General features: G+C 50.6%; 8 protein-coding genes across 8 annotated transcripts; 5 read left to right on the top strand and 3 right to left on the bottom strand.

Annotated features, from left to right (window-relative positions):
- Positions 1-5,312: 5,312 nt before the first annotated feature.
- ASPBRDRAFT_35984 (uncharacterized protein) lies at positions 5,313-6,737 on the bottom strand. Its single transcript, XM_067623415.1, has 2 exons — positions 5,747-6,737; positions 5,313-5,661 (listed from the first exon to the last, which is right to left on the bottom strand). The coding sequence occupies exons 1-2, from the start codon at positions 6,673-6,675 to the stop codon at positions 5,484-5,486; spliced, it is 1,107 nt and encodes a 368-aa protein (XP_067484056.1). The 5' UTR covers positions 6,676-6,737; the 3' UTR covers positions 5,313-5,483.
- A 4,597-nt stretch (positions 6,738-11,334) lies between these two features.
- On the bottom strand, positions 11,335-12,665 carry ASPBRDRAFT_112744 (uncharacterized protein; the record flags this gene model as incomplete). Its single annotated transcript, XM_067616687.1, has 3 exons — positions 11,335-11,557; positions 11,620-12,130; positions 12,248-12,665. The coding sequence occupies 3 exons, from the start codon at positions 12,663-12,665 to the stop codon at positions 11,335-11,337; spliced, it is 1,152 nt and encodes a 383-aa protein (XP_067484057.1).
- Positions 12,666-14,405: 1,740 nt separating this feature from the next.
- Positions 14,406-15,719, top strand: lap1 (putative aminopeptidase; the record flags this gene model as incomplete). Its single annotated transcript, XM_067616743.1, has 3 exons — positions 14,406-14,600; positions 14,677-15,423; positions 15,486-15,719. 3 exons carry the CDS (start codon positions 14,406-14,408, stop codon positions 15,717-15,719), a joined length of 1,176 nt encoding a protein of 391 aa, XP_067484058.1.
- An 867-nt stretch (positions 15,720-16,586) lies between these two features.
- ASPBRDRAFT_115047 (inositol monophosphatase family protein) lies at positions 16,587-17,663 on the top strand (the record flags this gene model as incomplete). The annotated part of the gene is made up of 1 exon (XM_067616867.1): positions 16,587-17,663. The coding sequence occupies one exon, from the start codon at positions 16,587-16,589 to the stop codon at positions 17,661-17,663; it is 1,077 nt and encodes a 358-aa protein (XP_067484059.1).
- A 780-nt stretch (positions 17,664-18,443) lies between these two features.
- Positions 18,444-20,264, top strand: ASPBRDRAFT_70407 (DUF1774 domain-containing protein). The gene is made up of 4 exons (XM_067629074.1): positions 18,444-18,648; positions 18,747-18,957; positions 19,057-19,496; positions 19,547-20,264. Exons 1-4 carry the CDS (start codon positions 18,639-18,641, stop codon positions 19,765-19,767), a joined length of 882 nt encoding a protein of 293 aa, XP_067484060.1. The 5' UTR covers positions 18,444-18,638; the 3' UTR covers positions 19,768-20,264.
- A 922-nt stretch (positions 20,265-21,186) lies between these two features.
- Positions 21,187-21,874, top strand: ASPBRDRAFT_201900 (uncharacterized protein; the record flags this gene model as incomplete). The annotated part of the gene is made up of 2 exons (XM_067621612.1): positions 21,187-21,425; positions 21,469-21,874. The coding sequence occupies 2 exons, from the start codon at positions 21,187-21,189 to the stop codon at positions 21,602-21,604; spliced, it is 375 nt and encodes a 124-aa protein (XP_067484061.1). The 3' UTR covers positions 21,605-21,874.
- On the top strand, positions 21,623-25,070 carry chsB (chitin synthase class II). Its single transcript, XM_067621965.1, has 4 exons — positions 21,623-23,507; positions 23,560-23,744; positions 23,805-23,971; positions 24,030-25,070. The coding sequence occupies exons 1-4, from the start codon at positions 21,731-21,733 to the stop codon at positions 24,931-24,933; spliced, it is 3,033 nt and encodes a 1,010-aa protein (XP_067484062.1). The 5' UTR covers positions 21,623-21,730; the 3' UTR covers positions 24,934-25,070.
- ASPBRDRAFT_216443 (uncharacterized protein) lies at positions 25,071-27,579 on the bottom strand. The gene is made up of 7 exons (XM_067621963.1): positions 26,951-27,579; positions 26,783-26,881; positions 26,656-26,729; positions 26,500-26,599; positions 26,019-26,440; positions 25,837-25,960; positions 25,071-25,768 (listed from the first exon to the last, which is right to left on the bottom strand). The coding sequence occupies exons 1-7, from the start codon at positions 27,224-27,226 to the stop codon at positions 25,208-25,210; spliced, it is 1,656 nt and encodes a 551-aa protein (XP_067484063.1). The 5' UTR covers positions 27,227-27,579; the 3' UTR covers positions 25,071-25,207.
- Between the last annotated feature and the right edge of the window lie 8 nt (positions 27,580-27,587).

The raw sequence follows: 27,587 nt of genomic DNA on the forward strand, positions 1-27,587 counted from the left end.
AAGGACGGTGAAACGAGTCATGCTAGTGCGAACAAAAAAGCAAAAAAAAAGGGACTAGAAAGAAAAAGGCAGTAGTCAGTTCTACTCAACAGAGCTTTCAAAACTGAGTATTCAAGCGGAATCCAATTGCAGCAAATATGGAAGCATTAGTGTCCCAACCCCCCAGTTTGCAGAGAAAGGGTCTAAGACGGTAGCAAGAAGCCCTGAACAGCATAGCTAGGGTGTTAACTGTTAATGGTGTGCGCGGGTCCCACGGAGAAATCATAAATGAATGATTGGCATGCGAACCATGGAACCGGAGAGACTGGCGGGCGGGAGGGCACAACACGTGAGGGAAATTAAGGTTAAGCTCAGGGCCATGACGGGCTGCTTAAACAGAGGGTTTGCCAAAAAAAAATGCCAATAACTGTCCGGATTCCAGTAGGTAAGACGTCGTAGTAGGGGTCCTTAATTCCTCTTCCCTTACCATGGAGCCATAGAGGGCCGAGCAATCACTATGGTGAATCGCCCGCTAAGCACTATTCAGCCTGGGATCCCAGGAGTTTGGGTGCTGTGGATATTCCGCGGTCTGACAAAATCCCCCGAACTGGCGGTGGGACCTGAGGGTCTCCCACTTTCTTTTCTTCAGTTAGCGCTGACTGAGCAGGCCGTGAGAAACTGCCCAGCTTCCAAATGGAAAGAAAGAAAGAAACCCAAAATTTAAATTGAGGTGATGACTTCATTCAGAGAACTAAAAAGTTAAATGAAATGAAAAGATAAATAAATCCCGGTACACATGGATGATAGTAGTAGTTTCTACACCATTTTCAGAGGGAGTATCCTAGCCAGGCATTGTCGCAAGAACAAAAAAAAAAGAGACACAATGGTCTCGAGTAGATGAGAAGAAAACAATTCCCGAGATATTCCCTCAACTCCGCCCATAAACGCTGTGACAATGATAAAGGAAAAGAAAGAACCACAGGGATTTTTTTTCCTTTTTGTTTTAGCCAAAATTCCTCCTGACACACGGCAAGCCGCTGCTGCTCCGTACCGACGATCGCTGGCTCAGTATGCATGAGCGACGGATGCCTTTTCGCTTTGTCGGTATCGGCCACAGATGGCTAAGTGGGCGCAGGGGGAAAAAGAAGAATATAAAGGAAGATTGACAGTCTGAATTGCTGCCATAATGAAGGAGGAAAGAGAATAAAGACCCCTCAAAACTAGATCAATCCAACTGTTAAAATTTCACACATCGCACGAATCTGTTCTGTCGTCCTAAAGCATCCGGCCAGGGCCCGACTGTCGGCTTAAGAGAACTGGCGCAGATGACAACAGAACTGTCAGATGCGCTCGCCGCCTGCGGAATGAAATCAAATCGGACCATCCGAGCCGAATTCGGCAGGGGCACTGCAGAACAGACAGGGGCCAAGGTTCATCCGCTCAACGGTAACCTTCCTCCTGGAGAAAGTAAGCCTCAGCCATATCCACAATCCGCCCTCCAGACCGTTGTCGTGCCATTCTGCATTGGGGAAATAATCAAGGGAATCGAGAGCGCGAGAAGAGCAAAGAAGTCTCGAGAACGAAGAAGGAAAGGAAAATCGTCGACATCCGAAATGTTGTACATATCTGCGAGACCCGAGGAGTAGGCATCAGTCCGGATGGCGTCGTACATAAACATGCAAACCGAGCATAGACAAAAATAAAGAACCGGAATAGAAGAGAGCGAGGGGAAGGGGGGAGAGACATGAGACTGTGAGTCATTCTCCCGGTAAACATCCAGACATGATCTAGAAATACAGTCTCTCGACGGACATCAGGAGGAACTGGACGTCAACAACTTCCAAGCGACCTCAGCAGCATCTTCTCGGGCATTGTTATCACCATCGAAGAAGTATCGTCCCGGAATCGTCCACGGAACTCCCGGGACATGGTGCCGAACGGTGACCTTGGAGGTCCAAGCTGTGCGACCTCCTGAGCAGCGACATACCCGTCAGTATAACCGGATTCGTTGTTTTGAAATTGGGAGGCTCAAAAGTCGGTGAAGAAGAGCTCAACTTCGCCCATCACCAAGCACACAGTGGGCAACAGCAATGAGGGGCAGGGAAAGGACATGGGGAACTCCCAGCAGCACGAGGGGTAATCAGGAGAGCCAAAGACTGGGGGGAAATACGAAGGAAAAAGGTCTTCTCACCTCGACGATCGGAATCGTAATTGTAGATCGGATCCTCCAGTTTGTTCTCAATGCAGTATACTTTAGAAGAAACAGGGTTAGTCGGTTAGTCGACAAGAAGAAGGGGGCCGCCGTCACGGCTAAGTCCAAAGTGCAAGAGGAAAGATTATTGCAGCGGAGTGGGGCATACTTTTAAGTCTGTCCTGCCAGTGCCTGCTTTCCTTTGCGGGCTGCGAAGTCTTTGTGGCCATGATGAAGAATGTGTTCTTTTCTTAAATCGTAGTAGAGAAAACAATTGGCAGAGTTTGACTGGCTTGCTTTTCACCAAGGAGAATCTAAACCGCAGATCTTGAATTGGGTTCGATATCCCACAACGGTTGGAGAAACAAAACTCTCTCACACGGCAGACAATACTTCACACCCTGAGTAAATTGAAAATATGAGTAGGGGGGTTTTCGACCACACAACACCAATGGATGGTCAGATCTTCAAAGTAGAAATGAAAGGGACTAATGATAGTTCAGATGAGAGATAGAAAAATTTTGCCCGGTCTTGCTGCTTCTTCTTGACTTTGCTTTGGAGCGGGGAGATATTTGCGAACTGGTCTGCCCTTTCAATCGAACAGCGTCGATAGACCTGGGAAGCGGGGAGTCATATAAACTGTGGGCCATCCCTCCCAAACCCCAAAATGTCACTGTGCAAGCAAGACCAGTTTGGCGTGACAAACACGGAACCTAATCATCAAACCTAACGGACGGGCTTATGCATGCCGATGTGGACATGGCACAGTGTCAGCAAATTCTCCCCCTCCTTATCCTCCTCCACTCAGGGAACGCCAGTTGCATGGAGTACATGCGGATCATTTTGAGGCTGCAAGCTGGAACGGGCCGGCGCACGCCGATTGAATGTGTGCCCTTGAAGAAACGCCAGGAGACAGGGAATAGGACCGCTAGTCTCCACACAGGCCAGATCTACTGACAGGCAGGGGGTGGGAGGGGAAGGATAATCCAAGACAAAGAAATGAAGCTGTGATACAGGGGGAAGAGAAAAAAAAGAAAGTCTGCCAGTTCGCAGCCAGTGTTGTTTGACAACTCAGAAAGGACGCCTGGACTCCCTGGCATCGTGGCTCGAATTCAGCTTTCTCCTGTGCCGCAAGACGATGTATACATCGGGTAGGAACAAGCCACTCGCCTCATAGACGCTCTTCAGGAAGAAGTACCGTCTCTTTCTGGAAGACATGGGACGGCCGACGGAGCAGTGGTGGTGAAGACCTAGTAGTTGCCCAAAAGCGGAGGAGGAAGGGACCCATAGACCGAATGGCGACGAATCGAAGCCAGAGTATAATTTTATGTCGACCAGTAGGGCCACTCAGAATATTTGGAGCGGGCCCAAGGACGACCGTGCCAGCTCATCAGAGACTCGAATCATAATCATTCGAGCCATGCCAATTTAGACCCATCAAATGTACCCTCAGCCCTAGAACGAAACGGTCATTGACCGGGCCGCTCTGCATGGGTACTTGTTATCGGGAAGGGGACTGCAGATTCCAGGGTTGGCCAGAGCTTACTCCATGGCATCACTATAGCCCGGAAGGAGGAACAAGCGAAACCTTCAGCAGGGGTCAGGAAACCGAAAACCGTGTTGGAAGGCCAGCTTGTGCACAGGAATCACTGTGAGGGAGACACAAAATTGCCAGCGAAGAACGAGCTGGGTATGCTTGACCCAGGCCATTTCCGGCAATAGAGATGCCATGATTCGTTGCTTTCCTCTGGCATTGTGTTGGGCATTCATACGTGCATCATTTCAGTTCAATCTCTTCTTCGCTTGCAATATGCGACTACTTGCGAACCACCTTAGGGGGGGAAGGGAAGGGGGGGAGGAGGAAAAAAGACCGGGGGGCGCGTTTGTGTTAATTATTTTTTCTTCGTTAGTTCATTGGCAGCAGCAACGAAATCGTAGAAAGTTGATGAGGAACCTGCATAAGCAAGCAAGATTGATAACCAGCGCGCCAAACAACGGGGAAGGCTGGAACGTTTCCACGAACCGCTTTTCGAGGCGGCGACCAGGCCGTTGATTCGACGCGCCGCTGCGTTTCTTTTTTGGCGACGAGCCTCGATCTGCCCCGCATCGGTTTTTTTGGGGTGAGTTTCATCTGGAGATGGAGTAGAATGGAAAGAGACAGATTGGTTGGAAAGGGTAGAGAACATAGATCGAATATTAGAAGAAGGTATCAAGTTACTGTCGAGCAACTCATGTCACTCTCCCGTGAGATGGTGGGAATAGCATGCCTACCGGAGGGTTGTATGTACCTGGCTGTCATTCCCTCCATCTGTTTCCTCTCTGGTGTACATTCATCAGCACAGCAGTGTCTTCTTGATTGTCTTTTCTTTTTCCTTTTTCTTTTTCTTTTTTCCCCTTTTTTTTCCTTTTCCAAGCCTAGCCAGATCATGCATGTTGTTCACTTCGCTTGCCATCCTGATCTGGGTCCAGACCAGGGGTTAAACAAGTCAGGCAGACAAGGAACGAACTATAATCGCGGGCCCTGTTCCCCGGCCGGGACAGCAAGAAACGACAGCTAAGCTAGTCTCGCTGGAAGTTCCAAGGTGGCTGGCTAGGCATTAGGTTCATGAGATATGCAAGCAAGCATTGTAAAGTGACATGCGCAAGCGTCATCCCCAAAGATTCAAAATGCTGATCATAATTCAAAATAGTCCCAGGAAGATGCCAGCAAAGAGAGAGAAAAGGTGAGGCTGAAACAGGCAGCCAACTCAGGTTCACACACCATCCACTTGCCTGTTACTATTACTACTACTACTACTACTACTACTACTAAGTAGTAACTACTAACTAGTTACTGCTAAACGACATTCATCATCACCGTCCACCCCTTCATCCGGACCCTGCACGACCCTCCGGTTCCTGTAACACATCATCGCCAATCATGCCGGTCTGTCACTTCCGGCAACCGCCCAAATGTACCACCCACCCAAATGCACACAAATACGAAGAGGCAGTAAAGAAGAAAAAAGAATAGATTTGTAGCACATGAGCCAACCAAAATTCAGTGCGAACCCCCCTTGCCAAATCCCAATCAAATAGATCAAGTGAAAAAAAGAAGAAAAAAAAAAAAAAGAAAGAAAAGAAAAATCCCATCATCATTTGCGGTCGTTATCGTCGTTAGAGCCAAGTGGTCGGCTAGCGAAAACACCCCCCTGTCAATGAAAACTGCGCCGGTTGCAAACCGGTCTTTCCCCTCACAACACGATGGCATGACGTGTTGCCGCCGTGTCGCCCTTGACCATCCGCTTTTCCTTCATCGATAGCCTATCATTCCTCACGCGGACCCTCGTCGGTGGAACACCTCATCCAGAAATCGCCGGGGACCCATGAGCTCAATACTCTTCGAAAGGGTCGATCGCATCGGCTGGATGAATTGGGCGTGTCTACTCGTGTGCCATCGACGGCGGATGCAATCGTCAACTAGGGATATTAAACCTGTGGCAACAAACACACTGTACACTAGTCAGCCCCAAACTCTAAAAACAATAAAAAAGAAAGACCATCGACCGGACTAAAGGGGGTGGGAATTCTACTTACTCGGCGACGTCGGGCATCTTCTCATACACAGACGGGTCGCTGATCCACATGGATGATGGTGGAACCCATCCTCCCTTTTTCTCCTCCTCAGCTGCTTCCATCGGGGTCAGGATCTCTGGGACAATATGAGCGACGGTCTTGGACGTGCGCGTGTTGACTAGATGATACGAGACTTCACGCAAGTCTCCATCTTTCCGACACTCGCGTCTCCATTGGTACCGTGTTGACCAGTACTCAAATTCATATCGTTTCGAGAGACCTGCACCTCGGCGCCTCAGCTCTACGTGAGCATAATTTGAAAACTCCAATAACGTGCTATCGGTTAGCACAAAATGGCGATCACCACCACCACCTTTGTGGTCAGGGTGCTTGTCCTCGAAGTATTCTTCATCATCTTCCGCCGACCTATAGCCGGAGTCCTGGCGCTTATGCTCGTGGCTAGGCAGTGATCCGTGGCCACTTGAACCCGGCCGCAAGCTAGCCAACACGCTACCCCACGACCGTCGAAACACCGGATGCCTGTCTGAACCCGATGCGACAGGCCTTCGTTCTGAGTGGCACACCTCGCGCCCAGAGTCTCGACAGTAGCGTCGGAAGGAGCACTTTCGCGTAAACAGGTCATACATGCGAAGATGGAACAAAGTGACATCTTGCTGGTATCCACCTCTTCGCGGCACCATCGTGTCGACGCGCAGGTTCATGTTTCCATCGAGTGTCGCATCGTCGTGTCGAACCAGGAGTCGTCGAGAGGAAGGGAATAGCTGCCCAAAGGTCGACGGGTCGGAAGGCACGACGTCTGTTGAGAAAGCGTCCAGCTGACGGTCGATTACTTCGTAGCGCGGGGTCTCTGGGGGATCATCTTCCGACGGGATCGTAGAGGCGTAGGTCGACACGGAGGCTTTAGGATCTTCTTCGTCGTAAATGTCCATGTCTATTCCTCCTCCTCCTCGCTGAATGGGAGTGGGTCGATCGCTGTAGATCGTAGGGGCCGTGCTTTTCGAGCGTTCCGAGACGTCACTGTTGGTGGAACTGGAACTGGCACCGGTCCTCGAACCATTCCGGTAAGACGATGCACCATGGGATCCCATGACGGCGCTAATGTGATGTGATAGGGAGGCGATGGATAGGTTGTGAAGCGATGAAAACCAAGCAGACGGTGCAAGGATGGTGGCGTATAGTTTGGGTATCGTTCTGGCTGGTCGAAGAGGGACAGGAGACTGTTTCGATACCCGAGCCGATCCGACAGTATCACTTTAATCCTAATCCAGGCAAGCTCAAGGGATAAGTTGCATATAGTGGTGGGAAGGTAGTAGTAGTGAGAGTGTGGTAGCGAGTTAAGCACACAGGATGAGGTAGGGATAAATATGTATTTCAATCATAGCCTGATCTCGTGGTCCCAGCAACTTTCCAGCGCAGAAGTCCCAGAAGTCCCAGCAGTCTCAGATTCAGTGTGAGGTGAAGTTCGGGAAATGCAGAGCACAATGAGGCAAAATTAGTGTTCAGGAGCGAGTTAATTTGGTCAGATGAAGAGGAGAGAGTATGTCGGTGGAAGGGACAGGCGAGATCGAGCAAATAGACAGAGAGAGGGAGGGATTGGAGGGGAGGGAATTGGCGTGAGAATCAACACGGGTGTAGAATAATAATAATAGGAACGGTAATCGTGGATCGGGACATAGAGCGGGCAGGAATCCGAGAGACAAGATGACAAGGTTAGGCTGTGAACTCAGCCCTGGAACAATCCGAGGGGTAAGAAGCGAATGAATGGAGGGAATGTGGAAGGGGGCCGTGGATCATAGCAGATGACGCCAGGCTTTGCAGCACAAGGGAGGGTTTCAGGGTATGAAGCGACCAAGATGACACACGGCCGGCATCCTCCCAGCTACATACAAATAGGAAGGAAAATGCGCGTGGCGCAGAAAGTCCGTCGCAACGGCAGAGAGCCAAAGGGCACAAAGCAACGGAATGGAGGATGAACAGGAACGCCTGGCGAGGGCAGCCACGTCGGCCAGCGGAGCACCACCAACCAGCCAACTGACGGAGTGCGACTGACTTGGCCATCGCTCACAGCTCCTCCTCTCTCACATTCCTGTTGGTTGACCCAGTGCTTTCCTTTTTCCTTTTGGGTCATCGGAATTTGTCCATATTAACAGAAAACGAAAGAAAAAGAGGAGGCGGAAAAAATAGCATTAAACTCTATCAATGGGAGAAAGTTTCGAGTTGTCCTACTCTTTCTCACACATGCTAATAGTACGGGTGATGCTGTGCTGGTGATGCTGGGAATATCCTCGTTGTCCTCGGAATCAGCAGATCTCACCGGTGCAGACAACTTCCCCAGGCAAGACTGACTGACTGGTCAGTGAGCATTCTGCCTACAGCCTGGGACCTTGGCTGACGGTAGTGCTACTACCAAGTAACTTCAACTGCGAAAACGATCCCATGCGCATCTACGGAGTACACAGCCCCAAGTGTTATCGTTATTTCTCAGGCTATGACTGCTAGCTACATCATCAGCCTGATTTGGTTGACTCGTGCCTTATTCCGACCGCTACGACCACGAGGTTCTAGAATCGCCCAGGCAAGGTTTAGACTGCTTATCTTGAGTGACCCTTCCCTTGCAAAGACATTTCCCGGCAGGCCATTTCCCGTTTTCCCAGTGCGTCCAGGATATTCTCCGAGACCGTAAGATGCGGACATTTCGCGGCTGGCGTCGTAGTCCAAGACAATCAAAGCCTGTTTATATGTGAATTCCACCGTATAGCTCTGGTCGCATCAAGGTCGACGGAAGACATGATCCGGCGCAGACTTGGCGTTGTCCCTGCAGGGAATCTGCGACTTACTGACTTGGTGGTTCGCACGCGGTGTTAATTGGGGAAATAATGTTGCTGACCGAACGCTGGATGGAGAATTGCCGACAACCTATCAACAAACACTTCGTCTGCTTAGCTTTTCTTTCCCTTGCAGTGATGAGAACAGTACTTTGTCACCGGAGACAAGGAGAAAAAAGTAAAAAGAATAGTAAAGTAAAAGTCAAACAAAAAACCTGGGAAATACCGTTGATCAAGTCCACAACATCTATCAGATCGATGCCTGACTATACAGTACTTAGTGACCCAACGGTGGGAAACAGTACCATGGAACCGACTGGGGTCGCCTCTTCGGATCGGACCGAATGAATAATCGCCCTTGCTCTCTCTCACTCTCCCCTTTCAGGCTGCTTAAACCAGTCTCGCCACATATTGAGGGAAGTGGTGTGTAAAAGTGGTGCGACACCTCAGATATACAGCTCACGGGGGAATTACATGTGAGACTGAGAAGAGGCGACTTTTGGCGGCGAAGACGTGGGGAGATGAATTCCGGGCTTGGGGGGCTTCTGTGTTGTCTTTTTCCCACCCAAAAACTCAAACACGAACCCTATTTTCATTTTCCGGTTTCTTTCTCTCCTTGACGACCCCCACTTGCGGATGGGGCCTCCAAGTGGGGCGCGGTCAGTGCCCTTGCCTCGCTTGTCTATGGCTTCCCTCTAGTTGTGGGTTATGAAGTCGGATGGAGTGTCTGTCTTGTCCTTCTCCATAGCAGAATCGGAGATGGTTCGATATTCCACAGTCGCTTAAACAGACACCTGAAATTGTGATCATCTTTCTCTCTTTTCTCGCCAATTAATTTCATTGTGCGGACGGGAAATAGCGACACCAAGGCATCAGTGCAGTCTACTAGTTACTAATTAAAGCTGGAACCATCCGATACTTCCCAACCGGGTAAGTTGAGCAATGCAGTTCAGTACGTAGATGATAACCCAGTCCCTTGCACCATACATGCACCCGAGGTCTGGAGTGATCTGCTGTTACAGAATCAACACAAGTACTGTCTATCATAATACGTCACCCATTATTTGGGTTCAGTCTGTTCCATATCCTCACCCTACGCAACATCCACGCTGTCGAGAGGAGTAATTGTCAACATACTCTCCTCTCAATGAGAGCTTGCTGCATAGCAGCATCATTCAGACCATCTAGACCCGGAACTACCGGACCGACCTAAAACCGGTATGGTAGATCAAAATGTAAGCTGACGGCAGATGGTAGTACAGGATTCCAACAATGGCACTGGCACTGACACTGACACGGACACTGACAATTGGTGTCCTGCCTTGGCCACTCAGTCAGACAATCCCCGATACAGTCCAAGTATCTCCAAGGAGAGGAATGGAGAAGGAGGAGGGGCTGATGACTTGGCTGGTACATGCCACTACGTCACAGTCATACCCAGATACATCATCAACATCACCAACATAACATGCTTGTATCATGAGACTCCACTGAATGCCTTATACTCTAGTAAACTGCTATATCGATTGACGCCATGCTCGCTAGTGAGCAGTAAGGCTCACAACGCATCAATTCGAAGTCTTTCCTTGCACTTCTGGCATGGTGTTCTTGAAGTAAATATGCAGATCCCACTCCAACAGTACATACTAGGCAAGATAGCATGTATGTATGCATTTACATCGGGCTTCATATGGTACCTTAGTATCTATCTACCATCTAGCACGATGCATAGTAAGTAGTACCACACAGCGAGAAATGGACGCGAGAAACACCATCTATGCCCAAGCCTAGTAACTTCTTGTGTCTTCCTATCTTACCATACATAGTAATCGTCGCCGCTTACTGCCAGGCATATGCCTACTCGCATATATAGAATCCTGCTTTCATTGTCGGCAGTCATGGTCAATACGTATTACGCTTAACTATGATTATATTCCTACTACTACTTGCTAATACAACTACTAGTAGTAAGTAGTACCAAGTGTAACTGCTGATCGTTCATCCTGCATACTAGCACTAGAGTCATATACCATGATAGTACTACTGCCATAGGTTGTAGTAGTACATAATACCATACATTCGAAACAGAAGGAAATTCTGCTTCACCATTCACACTCACCAAAATACCGAGTGTCACCTTCCCAATTTTTTTCGTGGTTCGCTATTTTGAAGCCCCAAAGGACTTAACCCAGTTAGCAGAAAATCCTGATACGGTCCAGGTGCACTAAACTATGCATCAAGCATGGTAACTATGCTGCCAAGGGTGAATATCACCCAAAATTATTCGGGCTTTCTGAGAATATCCAATAGTAAAGGACGTGTATATATCCAGTTCTGCTTGAATGCGATTTGAAACAGAATTGAAGAGTTAGAAAAAGAAGACCATGATTTTGTAATCAGCTGCAGGTAAGAAGAGGTCAATCACGGGTGAGAGACCTTCTTTCGTCTACTACTATAGATATGCTACTAATAACCTGAACATGATCACGCCATGCGGATACTCTACAAATCATGCGGGTCGCACCTTCTCTATGTGCCCAAATCAATTGTAGGTCTTGGTCTATCCTACCTCATATATATGTATATCAATGACCATATATCGCCAGAGGCCCCGGGAGAAATCCACACACGCCAATATTACAAATCATACATACTACAATAAACCCGGAACCTACCCCTACGAATCAAAAGCATCAAAGCTCTATCAGACGGGCGGGGTTGCGACTTGAAATTTGTCAGAAATTCAACATATTGACAAACAGCTCACACCTGCGTCCAGAGCGGTTGAGGCAGTTCGTCGCCAGGCTGGATCATCGTCTCCTGACGGCAGGTCTTCGATCCGGCCGGTTGGGATACGAGTCCTGCTCGACTGCCTGGGGCTGGCGGATGGAAGCCAACGTAAGCCTCGCGGCGCGCAGGTTCCCCAACGGTGACGGACCAAGTGTGCAAGCCGTAATATGATGCGATGGAATGGACGAGCCAGCGACTGAAGGCGAAAACAGACGGTAAGTACGAGTCCATGCTTTGAACAGATGATTCTACACTTACCCGAATCCAGCTGCCCGGTCGTCGACCAGGCTCTCAAACACCATCTTCTGCCCATCATGCTCATGATGAGCACTCATCGCCTCACGCATCTTTTGCAGTCTTGCTCTTCTCTGAGGTGAGTCATGCATCAGGCCATTCCGACCCACAAACACGATCTCGTCTTCGGATTCACTGTCAGATGATTGCGGGGCATCTGCCAAACCCTCCTGCTTCAGTAAGAGTTGCTTCTCGTTCCAACGCTGGATAAACTGTCTAATGTCTTCTTCAATATCTTGAAGTATACCACGTGCCGCACGTGCATGCTTCAACCTCTGCCGCAGCTCCTTGGGAACACGATGCTTCTCGGTCCGTGTCTCCATCTGCTGGGATGATCTATGGTCCAGATGTGCATAATGGTTATCCCAGAGCGGTGCAAGGTAGTAAGGCATGGGGTCGTGACGTGTATGGGTGGCTTGAATGTCCCAATCCTTCGAGGAAGGCGGTTCAGCCCAGGGATTGTTCAGAAGACGATCTTTGCAAGAAAGCACATCCTGTCAGCATCTATCGAGTGCAATGGTCAAGGCACGCCCGGCCCAGGTAAAGCGTGGAAGCCCAGCCAGTGACGTGAATCCGATATGTCAAGACATACCATTCTCCCAACGCTGTCTGCGACGACTACCGTCCTTTCCTTTCAACAAGGCTTCGCGCCTCCTCAGGCTATCACGACGAACCGGCTCGCGGCGCCGGAAGGTCACCGACGCCACCTGAGTCTCCTGGGTTGGCTGGCCTAGAACCTTGACCTTAGGCGCGGAATTGCTTCCCGCTGTCGGTACTGGGTCATCTAAGGGGATTGATAGCGAGACTGTCGTGCCGCGCACGCCTGAGCGCGTAGGAGTGGACTGGGAAAAGGCCACATTCGAATCGCCGATCGGTGCTGACTCCGAAAGAGTTAGACTCTCCAAGGATGCAGCTGCTTGTTCAGTCCAGGCGGAAATGGCGCGTGCCTGCTGTGGCGAGAGCGATCCTCTCGGATTCACTTCAGTTGGGAAATTCGGATGAATGGCCATGGCGAGAGCGCAACGCGGTTCGGACGGGCGTCGATAACGGGTAGGCTTGTGGACAGAGAAACCGGGATAACGGGGGCGGTTAAGCACAGAAAGGGGGCGTCGCAGCCTGAGGCGAGGGTATCAAGTACTCCAGGAAGAGACCACTAAGGCAGTGACTTCTGGAGAAGACCGACAAGAATCGGGGGAGGCGGGGGGGACGAAGGGAAGCCAGGCGCTCAGATAAGAGGAGATAACCGCCGGTCGCGTTCGGCGATCGAGCCCGGTCGGTACAGTACGGTAAGCGCTGAGAATTCCTGCCTCGGATCCACCAGTTGACTCCCACTGGGGCACGAGAATCTTCAATGGCTGGTCATTGGATGCCCTTGACGCTTACCCTAGCCCTACCTGCCTGAACGGGCTCATAGCCAGGAACCTTCTGTGAGTCATCGTGACTGGGAGTGGCGCCCTGATTCGCGAGCCGTGCTGTTTCACGCGACAAGGCGTCTATCCGCATCACCCGCGGCGGTGATGTAACCACTGTGAACCTTGGAAATGAACGCATCTTATCTACTGGATATCCCTCACCCAGGCCTTGTATGTGCTTTACAGCAAGGTAATGTGGTGCGTTTCCTAGTATGGGTAGACTGGACTGCTCCTTAGATCGCTCTTCAAAGCAATGTGTGAAAGGTCCAAAACATTACTTCGTACACCCGTATACAATGGCTTTCAGACACGCGCCCCCCCCCACGAGATTCATAGCTTTCTCGGTCAACACTGTTCGGGTATCAACATTGTATGCTTTCTTAACGACCAAATCGAAGATCAAACAGCATTGAGTAGACCCTAAATAACCGCGATCCTACTGACGAGGAGGACTAGACATGTAAGACCTTGAAGCAACCAGGCGGTGGCTATCTATCATTCTCAGATATGTTAGGAGTATCCCATTTAAAGGGGCTTGATGCCTCAGGTACCTACCCCACGAGCCGTGGCCAGCAATGATCCGGGCTCAGGCACACGGACTTGTGACGGTCGCACGATCGGACCTACATTAGTATGACCTGGGACAAGAGTCGACTTGTGTGACAAATGACAAGAGCCGTTCCTGCCTTGACAATGACCTGGAGTGCAAGTGCATGCTAAGCCCTTCATCCTGGTGTTTATGGGTAGATAGAATGGTATAGTGCAAGTGCTTGCTGGGCGGCTAGTCTGTCTTGATATCGGTCCAGGAACCATTCAAGATTCAACGGCTACAAGTCAAGTCAGACCATCTATCAATAGTGCGGGATAGCAGAGAGTCGGACCGGCGTCTCTCACAGGCACCCTTGGCGGTCGAGGAGTGCTGAGTTGTGCGACCAGCGCGTCTCTCTTATTTAAGCCGCCCGCGCACCTCTGACGCAACGGTCTCAAAGGGGGGCCTCACCTCTTGCATGTTGGGCTGCATCCAATTCGACCTCTCCGTGTCTGTCTAGCATCACCTCGAATCTTATTCGGAGCATTCTTCGGGTTAATAGCAATATTGCAAACCAGACCTACTCTTTGGCCTAGCTCAGCGCTCGGCCTTCTGTGGCTTTTGGAAGCCTTATCAATTGCCGAAAGGTGCTCGGGCGGGTCAGCCTGGGACAGCTCATTTGCAAGTGCAGAGGTTCATCAGCATCAGCTGTACTACTTGACTTCCTATCATCATTATTGATCATTATATTATATCCTGTCTTCTCCGCCAATCCTTCTGATCCGGTAGTTTTCTTTTTCGTAGACAACATGAAGCTCTCAACAGCTCTTGCACTCGGCGCAACAGCTGCTACGGGGGTGTTGGCTGCCGTTGTACCGCAGCAAGAACCGCTGATAACCCCCCAAGAACCGCCAACTCATCACCATCAGGAGAAGTTCTTGATTGAGTTGGCTCCTTATCAGACAAGATGGGTTACTGAGGAAGAAAAGTGGGACTTGAAACTGGTATAGCAATATGCCCCCATTTCGTTACTGTCACAACTAGCACATCTTACTAATTGCTTGGTGAATGTCCCATTAGGATGGCGTCAACTTCATCGATATCACTGAAGAACGAAACACCGGGTTCTACCCAACGTTGCATGCTGGGAGCTATGTTCATTATCCGCCGACGATGGAGCATGCAGAGAAGGTGGTGCCCCTTCTGCAGGGCCTCTCCAAGGATAACATGGAGCAAAATCTCAACAAGTTCACCTCATTTCACACTCGCTACTATAGGTCGTCCACTGGTATTGAGTCCGCAAAGTGGCTATACGGTAGGGTTTCCGATGTCATCGAGCAGTCGGGGGCAGCGAAGTACGGCGCGACTGTGGAGCAGTTTGCTCACTCTTGGGGCCAGTTCAGCGTGATTGCTCGGATCCCAGGCCAGACTAACAAAACGGTCGTCCTGGGTGCCCACCAAGACAGCATCAACCTGTTTCTTCCCTCTATTCTAGCTGCACCTGGTGCTGATGATGACGGAAGTGGAACTGTGACTATCCTCGAAGCCTTGCGCGGTCTGCTGCAGTCAGACGCGATTGTTCAGGGCAACGCTTCCAACACAGTCGAATTCCACTGGTACTCGGCAGAGGAAGGCGGCATGCTTGGCTCGCAAGCCATCTTCTCTCGATACAAGAGGGATAAGCGGGACATCAAGGCGATGCTCCAACAAGATATGACTGGCTATACTCAGGGAGCTCTGGACGCCGGTCGTCAAGAAGCCATCGGGATTATGGTTGATTACGTTGACGAGGGTCTGACACAATTTCTCAAAGATGTCACCAATGCGGTAAGTCCTCTCTCGCCTTTTGTCTCATGAGGGACATATAGACTAACCGAGTCCTGCCAAAGTATTGCGGTATTGGATTCATCGAAACCAGGTGTGGCTACGCCTGCTCCGACCACACGTCCGCCAGTAAATATGGCTATCCCGCAGCTATGGCGACAGAGTCCGAAATGGAGAACAGCAACAAGAGGATTCACACAACTGATGACAGCATCCGGTATCTGAGCTTCGATCATATGCTGGAGCATGCGAGGTTGACACTTGGCTTCGCTTACGAGCTGGCTTTTGCTCCATTCTAATGTCCTTCATGATCTGGCGTTATTACTGGACAGAGCAGATAATTCCTGGCTAAGTAGTGAGGCTTATATATGACGTGGTTCCCCACGTCGGATGTGAATGTGGCAATGAACGAGATAACAGAGCAAACAATACTCCATGTTGTAATGGAATAGATGCCTGAGGCCAAGTGTTCTCGGGAACCTTGGCATATATACCACAGATCAATAAGATTGTTTTTGATGCTTTCAATGACCCATGTATAGGCCTATCACAGGACTGATTATTGACAATCTACCGGCAACAGATTCTTATACTAGCTCCTAACGAACGACACACCCGTGCCCTTTCAAGGGTGGCGTGCTGATAGTCTGCAGAATGGCCCGATAAGATAAATGAAGGAGATCCGACTATACCCGATTAAGCCATACTAGCCCGAAACAGAAAGACGGTCACTCCGCCGGGGCGATCATTTCCACTGGCTTCAGCTTCGAGTCATTCCTGCGTCTCTTTTCTCCTTGTTACCACTCTTTTTGCCCTTCAGATCAGATCCCAGCAGGGAAAAAAATCCCCTCTCTCTATACTATATGACCTTGACATATCTTTGCTTGGACTGAATTGGCAAAAGCTCTCCGTTCGCTCCTATCTATCGCCTACGTCACCAGCGGTGCCCCTCCAAGGAAGACCCCACCATCAGACCTTGGATCAAATATTAAGTCGGTGTGTGGACTCGAAAGAGGTTGCAACATACTCTCCGAGCCCCCAGAGATCGTTGTTTGCAAGACAATTTACAAGGCAGCCCAATTGAGGCGAACTGCATCCCAGTGATCTCTGCGTAAAGAATTCTGGCTAGATAATCCATTTGAAAACTCAATTTCTTATCAAGTGGTATGGTACTTTTGGCTACCATGGAATCTACCGACCCCTACGCAAAGGAACTTCAGATCGCCTGTCTCACAGTCCAGAGAGCCACGCTCTTGACGAAAAAGCTATTGGAAGCTGTGGACAAGGGGTCTTTCGACAAGAATGACGCCACCCCAGTGACAATTGCTGATTTTGCTGCGCAGGCATTGATTATCGCTGCCATTCACCGTGCGTTCCCCGACGATGAGTTTGTCGGCGAGGAGAGCTCAGATGCTCTTCGATCTGATCCTGCTCTCCTTGACAGGACATGGGAGCTGGTCTCCTCTACCCGCCTGTCGGACGAGGAGAGCGATGCGCTGCTCTACGCTCCGAGCAGCAAGGAGGAAATGCTCGATTTGATTGACCTTGGTGCTCAAGGCAACTGTAGCCCGCAGAGCCGTGCCTGGGTTCTGGATCCCGTTGACGGCACAGCAACCTTTATTCAGGGCCAGCAGTATGCTGTTTGTCTGTCGCTGGTGGAGAACGGCCGCCAGAAGGTTGGCGTGTTGGGCTGTCCGAATATGAACCTAGAGACGGGTCGCTTACGAGAAGACATCGTCGACCGAGATGGCTACGGCCACCAGGTATTCGCCGTTGCCGGACAAGGCGCATTTATACGGCAAATGGGAACGGGGGCTCTCCTCCCCTCGCGCAAGATCGAGCCAAAGACGCAGATTACGGACCCGAAAGATATCGATTTTGTGGATTGCGTGTCAGCGACATCATCCAACAGAGACATGCATGCCCGCCTTGCATCGCATCTGGGAGCACCTTGGCCCGCCTCAACGGATCTCTGGGCCGCACAGCTGCGATACATCGCCATCGCAGTGGGAGGTTGTAATGTCATGATCAAAATTCCGCGCAAATCTTCCTATCGGTCGAAGATTTGGGATCATTCGGGCGGCATGTTGATTGCTGAAGAACTCGGATGTACTGTCAGTGACCTGGCGGGTAATCCAGTCGACTGCAGCTTGGGTAGAACCCTGGCTGGTTGCTACGGGATGATCGTTGCACCTTCGTCCATTCACAGCCGGCTCGTGGAAGCAGTGAAACAGATCATGTAAGAGCCAACGGTAAATCCGGGGTCTGGGTTGGCGGATGAGCTGTCTTAACAGTCCCCGCTTACGGTTTTTGCTTTTTCTTCGGGGCCACTAGCATCTTTTTCACGACCTAGTGTTTGACGAAAGAGAAAGGCTACGGACTAGTATGCCATCACTGGATTGACAGGACGGTTCGTGCGTGAGGGCCAGGATTTCGTTGCTGGGCTGTTACAAGACGAACTAGACAACCAGCCGTACTCATGCGGATGTGCAGTCAAAAAGGGTGCTCTTGCTGCATTTTGCCTGGTCACTGGCGGAAGAGACACTCGGCTGCATGCGCCAACAGGACCGTGCACTGATCGACAACGTGGGGACGGCGATCAACGGCATAGGAGGACCATTGACGAAGAGATAGCGATGAGGGAGGGAGGACAGGAGCATGCTGTACCTCTATAATGCGTTCTGTTTGCATATGTACCGCTGTTAGCGTTTTATCGCGTTCCTCTGATGTTGGATAGAGATCAATACCTGCTAGGATGATGTCATAGATACTAGTCGTCACCTCATTGTGCTGAACCAGGGAAACAGGCCCCCACATACCGTAGTAGACCAGCTCTTAGCAACGAGCTAAAGCAAAAAAGAACATCCAAGAGACGAATAGATACTACGCAACACGACATCCGGAAGCATGACCGTCCCGTGATGGCCGGGAGACTGGCCAGTGAGAGGAGCGAAAGCCTGTCAGGAGATCAGGCAATGCGGGGGAGCTGCCGTCTTCCTCCCAATGACATCCTCCAGTCTCCTTACAAGTAAAAAAAGTACTTCTTCTGCTTCCTACTTCGCTGCAAGCCCTTCATCTCTGCTCTGCTGCGCTACGCAATATAACCGGATGTCCTTCCCCTCTGCCCCTGTCGGACTCAGAGTTGGCTCTTCCTGATTCTAGGTCTCCTTCGCCCGTTTAGCCTAACCACCCCTACCTGTTGATCCATAGCAGTGGCTATGTCGACCTGTGAGTTCCTTCCCCTTGGTTCCTAAGACTCTCTCTCTCTCTCTCTCTCACCTGCGACACGTCGTTGTTCATCAGTTACTGACTCTGATGTTTCCCAGACAATCCATTCGCTAAGCGAGAGTCGCACGACAGGTTCTCACTTGGGACCTATCGCGTCCTCGTTCCCTTGTCGTGGCTGCTCGTCGTGGTCGTCGGCATCTATTACTCCTCCCATGCCCCCGATGTAAAGCACGGTCATACCATCTGGAAGCAAGCCAACAAACATATTACTCCGTTCAGTTTGAGCACGGTTATTTCTGGTATTTACTGGTAATTCTACCCGGCTTCCTTTCTACGGCTGCTACTACATATCGAGCTATCTCTGCTGTCCTGTGACTATCTACCTATTCTTACGATCCGTTACTTTAGGATCATAACCCTCATCTCTCAGATCGGCTTTGTCTATCACCTTTTCTCCAATGACGCGGTAACGGCCACCGCCGCCGCCAATGTCGGGTCGCACTTTATCCTGAACAATCTGTTCATCTTCGCCTGGATCCTTCTCTGGACTCGAAACCATTTCTGGGGCTCGGAGATCATTCTGATTGCGCACTTCCTGAATCAGAAGACGACCTACTGGCGGCATCGCACTCTGCCACCTCTGGCGCATTTTGCAGCCGTCGCAGCGCCCTACGCCTGGACTCTAATTACCCTCTTCTGGAACGGAGCAGTTGCTGTGAACAGCAACAGCTTGCCAGCAAGGATCGTTGCTAACGTGTTCATTTGGGTGCTATTCGCGCTGGGATCGACACACATCCTCTCCACCCAGGATGACATTCTGGGCTACAGTCTGAGTCTCTTGACACTGGGTATGTATCGGTTTCTGAGAAATGCTGTCGCAACGCTAACGCCTCTGCAGCATTGGCCGTCAAGCAGTTTGGCGTCAAGATCATTTCCCTGCAGTGGATCTTTGCCATTGTCATCTTTGCTGTCTTCTTTGCCGAGTCACTTTATATCTCCCTGACAAAGTACTCTGGACGCAACATCTTCTTCCGCAGGGCTGGACAGCCGGCGACGGCGACCGATCGCGAGAGGGAGCCGTTGCTCAACGATTCGACCCAGCCCGCGCAGACTGCCTAGTTGAGAGGTATGGACCAATCGCCATCATGGGCTCGTCAGGAAGCATGTGGCTGCAAAGATATAGGATCTCACTGAAAAGTGAGTCGGTTGAGCTCGGTTTCTTGAAGTCTCTTTTTCGGGTCTAAGTTGGAATGTTCATTTATCATTCTGTTGTGCTCGGATGGTGCTGCAATTAATGACGGCTACAAAACTGGAGGAGTTATGATGTTTTTACGGCACGTCGGTTGATGGATTATGAAATTGTGGGTATAACATGGCGGCGAAGGATCTTATGACTTCGATGGATACATTGTTAGTAGTGTCGATGCAAATTAATATGTCTCTATTTATCTGCACGCTATATTCATCTACTATCTCAATCATGCTACTAGTGAGCCATTGGAGATCGTTTCCGGACACGTGAAACTGAACTGGGCTGGACTGTTGTTTACAACCGAGTTCCCCACAGCATATGGGACTGTAAATTGCTAATTGTAAGGAGCAGATCTGCACTAAATGAGAACCGTAACCAGAGGATCACATCGCGTCCAAGTCCTTGCTTTTTGAACCCTGCACGGACCGCAAACAAAAGCCAAGCTCCAGGTGATGGTAACTAGTGGTGGTGGTGCCTGAGAAACCGGGCGGGATCTCGCCCATGGAATCGCACGAGGAAATCGCCAGAAAGACAAAGTAAGGACCAGAATATCCGGAACATCGTCAGGAACCAAGCGCCCACAATTACGAACAGAGCCAATGGCCATTCAAATTCTGTCTCCTGATCTCTCCTAGCACGATCGCTTGATCCATATGATGTCTCTCAGCTGCAAGGATGGTCGCCCCGCTCGCTCCTCCAAGCTTCCGTTGCCCTGGTGATATCCACTCTCTCCAGGCGCTGCTGTTCGTCGGCGCACTCTGATTACGACGGCAGTTTAGGCGCCCGTATCCAAGGTGATTTTCATAAGAAGTGCCTGGGGCGGAACTGATCGGTTACTGTTCACTTTATCACCTGCCATCATTCTGTGTTTGACGCTCTGTGTGTGCGTCTGTGGTGTGGTTCACAGCCTTTGTTTATAAGGAAGCTCGAATTTCGCATACGAGGTTCTACTCTACTTCTTCAGCCGTTATCCGATCGCTTGGTTTCCCCGATACATTCCTCCAGATCTCTGACATACTTTGGTTTGTTTACTGGTTCTACCGGGCAACCAACTGCCTTCTGTGGATCGTAAGTCGCATTCCTCATCACCCCGGATCTGGGACTGTCTGGACAACGCAGATTTGCTAACTTTGGAACCTGTTACCTCTAGGATTCCATAGGCCGGTGCTATCTGCGTACTTGGAGTTGAGATCATCTCAACAGCGGTAGCCGTAACCATCCATATACCCGAGAAACCACATTCACTCATCGAATACTATGCGCGACTGAGTGACACGCAGATAAATATGAACAACTCGTCGCGGATGTATGTGCCGGCCCACAACCAGGAAGAGGAGCCGCCGGCATATGATACGTACGGGGACACATACTTTAACGAGCATGACTCTCCTCCAGCAGCAGGGCGTATGCATGGAGCTACCATGCGATTGCTGCCAACTAGCACAACGGTAGAAAGTGATTTGAGTGCCGATACGGGAGCTAGCTCGGAGTACCACTATGGGGATCCCTATGTTGATGACGGAGAGTAAGTAGCAACCTTTCTTTCTTTCCCATCTTATCACACTAAGCTATGGCTTCTGGCATTCCGATGACTCTGTTTGGTATCTGCCCCACGGCGCGGAGCTTCATACCATTACTCCCCTTGTTGACATGGTCAATGCTGTTAAAACCACTGTCTGGGGAAAGCTCAAGCCTGGTTACTGAGAAATACTCAGTCAGTTTGCATGCCGTGGTTCTCATAGTATATACTGTCTGCTTAACTGAGGCTCATTATCACTCTCTTACGTGTATCTGGGATGTCTACGGACATCCGGCACAACTCCCTTCAAGATGATTTACGAAATGATGGTTATGAAGCGGTCTGCTAACTCGCGTGCTCAAAACAACCGCAGAAGTGAACGCCAGCGATACTATCCCTATGAACCAACCGAGTCTCCCTCACGGCCTGTGTCGAGCCTGGGAAACGTACCGACCATCCCTCCGCCAGCAGCATCAACGGTAGATGTTCCACACTATACCTCTCGTCCTGGTTCTCCCACACGGCCTTGGTCGCCCAACCGTGTTGGGAATTGGGCCAGACCTCCAGCTCCCCCTTCGGTCGCAAGCTCGCAATACGAACGTGCGGATCTCAACGGTAGTCCCCGACCCGGCACCCCCAGCTCGAGATATGGCGGGAGCCCTCGCCGTCCGTTGCCCCCAGCACCGCTTTTTTCGGCCCCGGGTGGAAACGACGCCAACATCCCAATCAACGATGCGGGCGACGATGATGTATTCGGTGGCGGCGGACGGACAATTGACCCTAGAGCCGACAATCGAGCCAGCATGCAGTCTTTCATGAGCGAGTCTACGATCATAACAGATGAGAAGGATGCCATGTCGAAAGTTGACCTGGACGATGAAATGGAAGAAACAGATGAAATGGTTGACCCTAACATACATTATGGTCCAGCCCCAGAAAAGCAGGGCCGCCGAGGTGTTCGCGAGGCTCAGATGTCAACGAAAGAAGTCCAACTGATCAACGGTGAACTGATCTTGGAGTGCAAGATCCCTACTATTCTGCACTCTTTCTTGCCTCGTCGGGATGATCGAGAATTCACCCATATGCGATACACTGCAGTGACCTGTGACCCGGACGACTTCACACAGCGAGGCTACAAGCTGCGCCAACAGATTGGCAGCACTATGCGTGAGACAGAGCTGTTGATTTGTATCACGATGTATAACGAGGATGAGATCGGCTTCACTCGGACTATGCATGGCGTGATGCGAAACATCACCCACCTCTGCTCGCGATCCAAATCCCGTACATGGGGTAAGGACGGGTGGAAGAAAATCGTGGTCTGCATCATTGCCGACGGTCGTAAAAAAGTGCACCCGCGGACCCTCAACGCTCTGGCGGCTTTGGGTGTCTACCAGGAAGGTATCGCCAAGAACATCGTCAACCAGAAGCAGGTCAACGCGCACGTCTATGAATACACGACGCAAGTATCGCTCGATCCTGACTTGAAGTTCAAGGGCGCTGAGAAGGGAATCATGCCGTGTCAGGTTGTCTTCTGCTTGAAAGAACACAACAAAAAGAAGCTGAATTCACACCGTTGGTTCTTCAACGCTTTTGGTCGAGCACTACAGCCAAACATCTGCATCCTGCTTGATGTGGGTACTAAGCCTGCGCCTACCGCCCTTTACCACCTCTGGAAAGCGTTCGACCAGAACTCGAACGTTGCAGGAGCAGCTGGTGAGATCAAGGCCGGTAAAGGCAAGGGTATGCTGGGTCTTTTGAATCCTCTGGTTGCCAGTCAAAACTTCGAGTATAAGATGTCCAACATCTTGGACAAGCCATTGGAATCTGTCTTCGGCTACATTACTGTGCTTCCCGGAGCGCTCAGTGCGTATCGATTCTTCGCACTGCAGAACGATGCCGAGGGCAACGGTCCTTTGAATCAATACTTTAAGGGAGAGACACTACATGGACAAGATGCAGATGTATTCACAGCCAACATGTACCTGGCAGAAGATCGTATCCTCTGCTGGGAGTTGGTCGCCAAGAGGGAAGAGCGCTGGGTCTTGAAGTTTGTGAAGAGTGCTGTTGGTGAAACCGACGTACCAGGTAAGCCATGAAGACGAGAAGAGAGATGTTACGTCGCTAACATACTTGCTAGATTCCATTCCCGAATTCATTTCACAGAGAAGACGTTGGCTGAACGGTGCCTTCTTCGCGGCCGTGTACTCCATCGTCAATGGAAAGCAACTTTGGAAAACGGACCACTCGCTAGCTCGGAAGATTCTCCTGCAGATCGAGGGTGTCTACCAATTCATGCAATTGATCTTCACGTACTTTGGCTTGGTAGGTCTAACCCCTCAGACATGCTAGAGGACTCCGCTGACATGACACACCCACCATTAGGCAAACTTCTACTTGGTATTCTACTTCATCGCTGGCTCACTTACCGACGAAAAGATTGATCCGTTTGGTCACCATATTGGAAAATACATATTCGTGATTCTGAGATACGCCTGCATTTTGGTGATGTGTCTGCAGTTTATCATTTCAATGGGTAATCGACCACAAGGGTGAGTAATTCATACAACGCCAATCACGTAAACGACTGGCTAATCCCAACTCTCGCAGTGCCAAAAAGCTATACATGTCTGGCATCATCGTCTACGCAATCATCATGTTCTATACGATCTTCTGCACCATGTATTTGGTGGTGATCGAAATCTTAGCACGATGCGGCGTTGATACGTCCCTCGAAGTGAGCGACGGCCTATTCGTCAACATCGTCATGTCCCTGCTGTCAACAGTGGGCTTATACTTCTACGCCTCCTTCCTCTACCTCGATCCCTGGCACATGTTCACCTCTTCAGCAGCCTACTTCATCATGTTACCAAGCTACATTTGCACCCTTCAAGTCTACGCCTTCTGCAACACGCACGACGTCTCCTGGGGAACAAAAGGTGACAACGTCCTGAACATGGATCTGGGAGCGGCGCGCGTCATCAACGGCACAACCGTGCAAATTGAAATGCCCTCAGAACAACTCGATATTGACAGCGGCTACGACGCCGCGCTCCGCAACCTCCGCGACCGAGTCGAAGTCCCCGAAGCCCCCATCACCGAGAGCCAAATGCAAGAAGACTACTACCGCGCCGTCCGCACATACATGGTCTCCATCTGGATGGTAGCGAACGTCGTTCTGGCCATGGCCATCTCGGAAGTCTATGGTCCGGACGCAGGCGGTACGAACGTCTACCTCGCTATCATTCTGTGGTCCGTGGTAGTGTTGGCCCTTATTCGTGTCATTGGATCCACTACGTATGCGATCTTGCTTGTCGTGCAGAAGATCGTCGAGGGGAAGACTAAGTTCGACGCCGGCAATTTGGCTAATATGAGCCATGTCTCGGGCTCGAGTGGTGGGAGGAGTAGTACTGCGCTGAAGTATGGTGGTGGCGTTAGTATGAAGGATAAGTTTGCTGAGGCGAAGTGGTCAATGAAGAGAGTGGCGGGTAAGGCGATGTTTTGGAGGAAGTGATCTAGTGTTGATATACCCCCTCTCAAATATATCTCATCGCCCAGATCTGGCTTCCATGCTGGCGGTGAGATAGGTTTGTTTGGATTTTCTTTTTGTTTTTCCCCCTTTTTCTTACGAACTTATTGATGATGGATGATTGGGATTTCCATGTATGTATTTATGCTTCGTTATGATTGATGTTATGGATGGATGGATATAATGGCTTGTAAATGATCGATCGATCGATGAATGATATCGGATTTCACTTCATTATATGCCCGTCCCTCAGCTTAACTCACAGCATAGCTTTAGTAGTGATCTGCTCTGCCCCCTTCAGTATACCATCCACCAACGCACCAGCAGCCAGCGTTTCTTCATCCTTGAAATGCTTTCCCACCAACTGCAACGCAATTGGCGCACCTTCGTACCGTTCCGGACCGGTATACTTACTCCATTCGCGCTGATCAACTTCGCCTCGAGGCCGATATGTCTTATCCTCACTGGTCAATTGATCTAGCTGTGGATCCACGCTCAAACCAGATGGGAATACGACGGCCGGTTGGTCCAGGATGTTCCACACAGCCGTGTAGTTCCAGTAGTGGGATTCGCCGAGAACGGAAGCAACGCCCGCGTATACGGGGCAGAGAATGAAATCCACGCCTCGCGATTTCATCAACGCGTGGTATTCGTCCCTGTATACGTCGCGCTGGACGTTGAGCTCCCAGGATTCACCGACGGTGAGCGGGGTAGGACTGCTGTAATTGAATGCCCAGGCTGTTAGAGGGAGAATTGGTTCGCCTGTTTGGGCGATGAGCTTGCGCTGGCTGAGGGCTCCGTCGGGGAAGTACATGGCGGACTGGTGGTTTTTGTGGTTAGCTTTGGTTTTTCTCATTAGGGGGTTGTGCTTGATTGGGTATGACGTACGATGATGTCCCAGCCGTGCTTGTGCTTGTAAGGTTCCCAGTCGACGACCTTGATGCCGGCTGCTTGGAGCTTGGCTTTGGCGTGTTTGAGGGCACGGGTTATAGGGGGATGGGGGCGAACAACTCTGGTGTCTGTTTAGTTGGCTGTATACTTTGTCTGCGTTTGCATGGCGATCGGCTTACCCGTCATCCCACATGATTGCTACGGTCATGTCTTTGGTGGGCTTGGCTCTCTTCCATGGGATAGGAGCCAAGGAGGTTTCGATATCCCATGGCTCTTGGTCGATGATGGCCTGCTGGAAGAGGTCCATGTCTTCGACGCTCTGGCTGGCGAGAGGCCCGATTACGCCGCGGATGGATTCGTGGCCGGGCTCGGGTGCCTTTGCACCTGTCATAGGGTTGCGAAGTGCTGTTGGGCGGAACCCATAGGAGCCACAGAATGCAGCGGGGGCTCGGATCGAGCCTCCAATGTCCGTGCCGATGCCTAGGGGAGCGCATTTGAAGCCGGTTGAAGCGCCTTCACCACCTGAGGAACCCCCAGCACTGAGTGTGCGGTTGTACGGGTTGAGCGTTGTTCCGGTGAGGTTATTGCTGCAGCAGAGGTGCTTTATATGTAGATTAGCCATGAAAGGACCTTGTCTGTGAGGTAGGGATGCATCCATACCATGAGAGATTGCGGCTGGTTGGTTCGTACGTGGAAGACTGCTCCAGCCTTTTCGAGACATTGTAATATAAGGGCGTCTTGTGTTGCAACATCGTCCACCCTAGTACTATCAGTTTCTGGCTCTGAAGCTGTATCTGGAAGGGAAAATAGTCATACCAGGCCACATAGCCGGCATTGCACGTAAGGCCCTTGACCTCAACATGCTCTTTGACGCTTATCGGGACACCATGCTGCGAGATATTAGTCTATGGATTGTACGGTACCGCTGATAGGGAAGTCCCACCAAGGGCCCAACTAGCTTTCCGGTCCGCCTATAATATTCATCCAGTTCCTTAGCTCGTGCAATTGCTCGGTCGGTTAGGAACTCTGTGGCGAAATTAAGCTGATAACAATAGTTAGTCGCGCAAAACCCCGGGCAAGATGGTTAAGCACTTAAGCAGTTAAGCAGTACCAGTTGGTGACCCAATACGGATCGCTTGAGAAAAGCCACGACCACCTCCTCTGCCGTGAACTTTCCAGTCCCCATGTTCTGCACTAGAGTAGCGGCAGACATGTCGGTTATACTGAGCTCTCTCGCCGAGAGAAGGCCGCTTTTGCGGGGAAAGTCCTCCACGTTTTTCAGGTCGGCCGAGGGTAGCTTGTGTGCGGGGAGAAGCCATTGTTTGGGGATTGACCCCTGAAGGTTGTCCCTGGCCTTTTGCGCCTGGAGCTCCCATGAGAGCGACATAGTGTAAGATGCTCACGGATGCTGGGTTGAGAAATGATAAATGGGGGAATGCGACTGGCATGGGAAAGGTGGGGAGTGCGTTCAGTTTAAAACGGCAGTCAAGAGCATGCACTAATGGCTTCCATGACAAGGCAGATGAGGAGATGGACAGGCCTACATCTCGGAATCGGAATGTAGTCCAATCACAATAAATGGGTAGCCTTTGTCGGAGTAGCTGATATGCATCTAGTTGCGCTGCATGTCTTAGCTCCGGAGAGATATGCCTCGGGTGGAGATCCCCTTATCTGGTCGCCAGCAGTTGCCTATCAAGGTCGTGGCGTTTATCGGCAACTGGCAGAAGACCGCTGAATGGTGTTCCTAT

This window comes from Aspergillus brasiliensis, assembly GCF_001889945.1.
Source record: "Aspergillus brasiliensis CBS 101740 unplaced genomic scaffold ASPBRscaffold_1, whole genome shotgun sequence".
Taxonomy (NCBI): domain Eukaryota; kingdom Fungi; phylum Ascomycota; class Eurotiomycetes; order Eurotiales; family Aspergillaceae; genus Aspergillus; species Aspergillus brasiliensis.

Excerpts from the sequence above, each read along its gene's own strand:
- ASPBRDRAFT_216443 (XM_067621963.1), bottom strand. The coding sequence starts at position 27,226 with ATGTCGCTCTCATGGGAGCTCCAGGCGCAAAAGGCCAGGGACAACCTT. Across the intron at positions 26,441-26,499 it reads ACCAGCCGCAATCTCTCATG|CACCTCTGCTGCAGCAATAA; the intron begins GTATGGATGCAT and ends CTACATATAAAG. Across the intron at positions 25,769-25,836 it reads AGCACGGCTGGGACATCATC|TCCGCCATGTACTTCCCCGA; the intron begins GTACGTCATACC and ends AAAAACCACCAG.
- chsB (XM_067621965.1), top strand. The coding sequence starts at position 21,731 with ATGATTTACGAAATGATGGTTATGAAGCGGTCTGCTAACTCGCGTGCT. Across the intron at positions 23,508-23,559 it reads TGGTGAAACCGACGTACCAG|ATTCCATTCCCGAATTCATT; the intron begins GTAAGCCATGAA and ends CATACTTGCTAG. Across the intron at positions 23,972-24,029 it reads ATGGGTAATCGACCACAAGG|TGCCAAAAAGCTATACATGT; the intron begins GTGAGTAATTCA and ends CAACTCTCGCAG.
- ASPBRDRAFT_35984 (XM_067623415.1), bottom strand. The coding sequence starts at position 6,675 with ATGGACATTTACGACGAAGAAGATCCTAAAGCCTCCGTGTCGACCTAC. Across the intron at positions 5,662-5,746 it reads AAGATGCCCGACGTCGCCGA|TGTGTTTGTTGCCACAGGTT; the intron begins GTAAGTAGAATT and ends ACTAGTGTACAG.
- ASPBRDRAFT_70407 (XM_067629074.1), top strand. Across the intron at positions 18,958-19,056 it reads GTTATTTCTGGTATTTACTG|GATCATAACCCTCATCTCTC; the intron begins GTAATTCTACCC and ends CCGTTACTTTAG. Across the intron at positions 19,497-19,546 it reads TCTGAGTCTCTTGACACTGG|CATTGGCCGTCAAGCAGTTT; the intron begins GTATGTATCGGT and ends ACGCCTCTGCAG.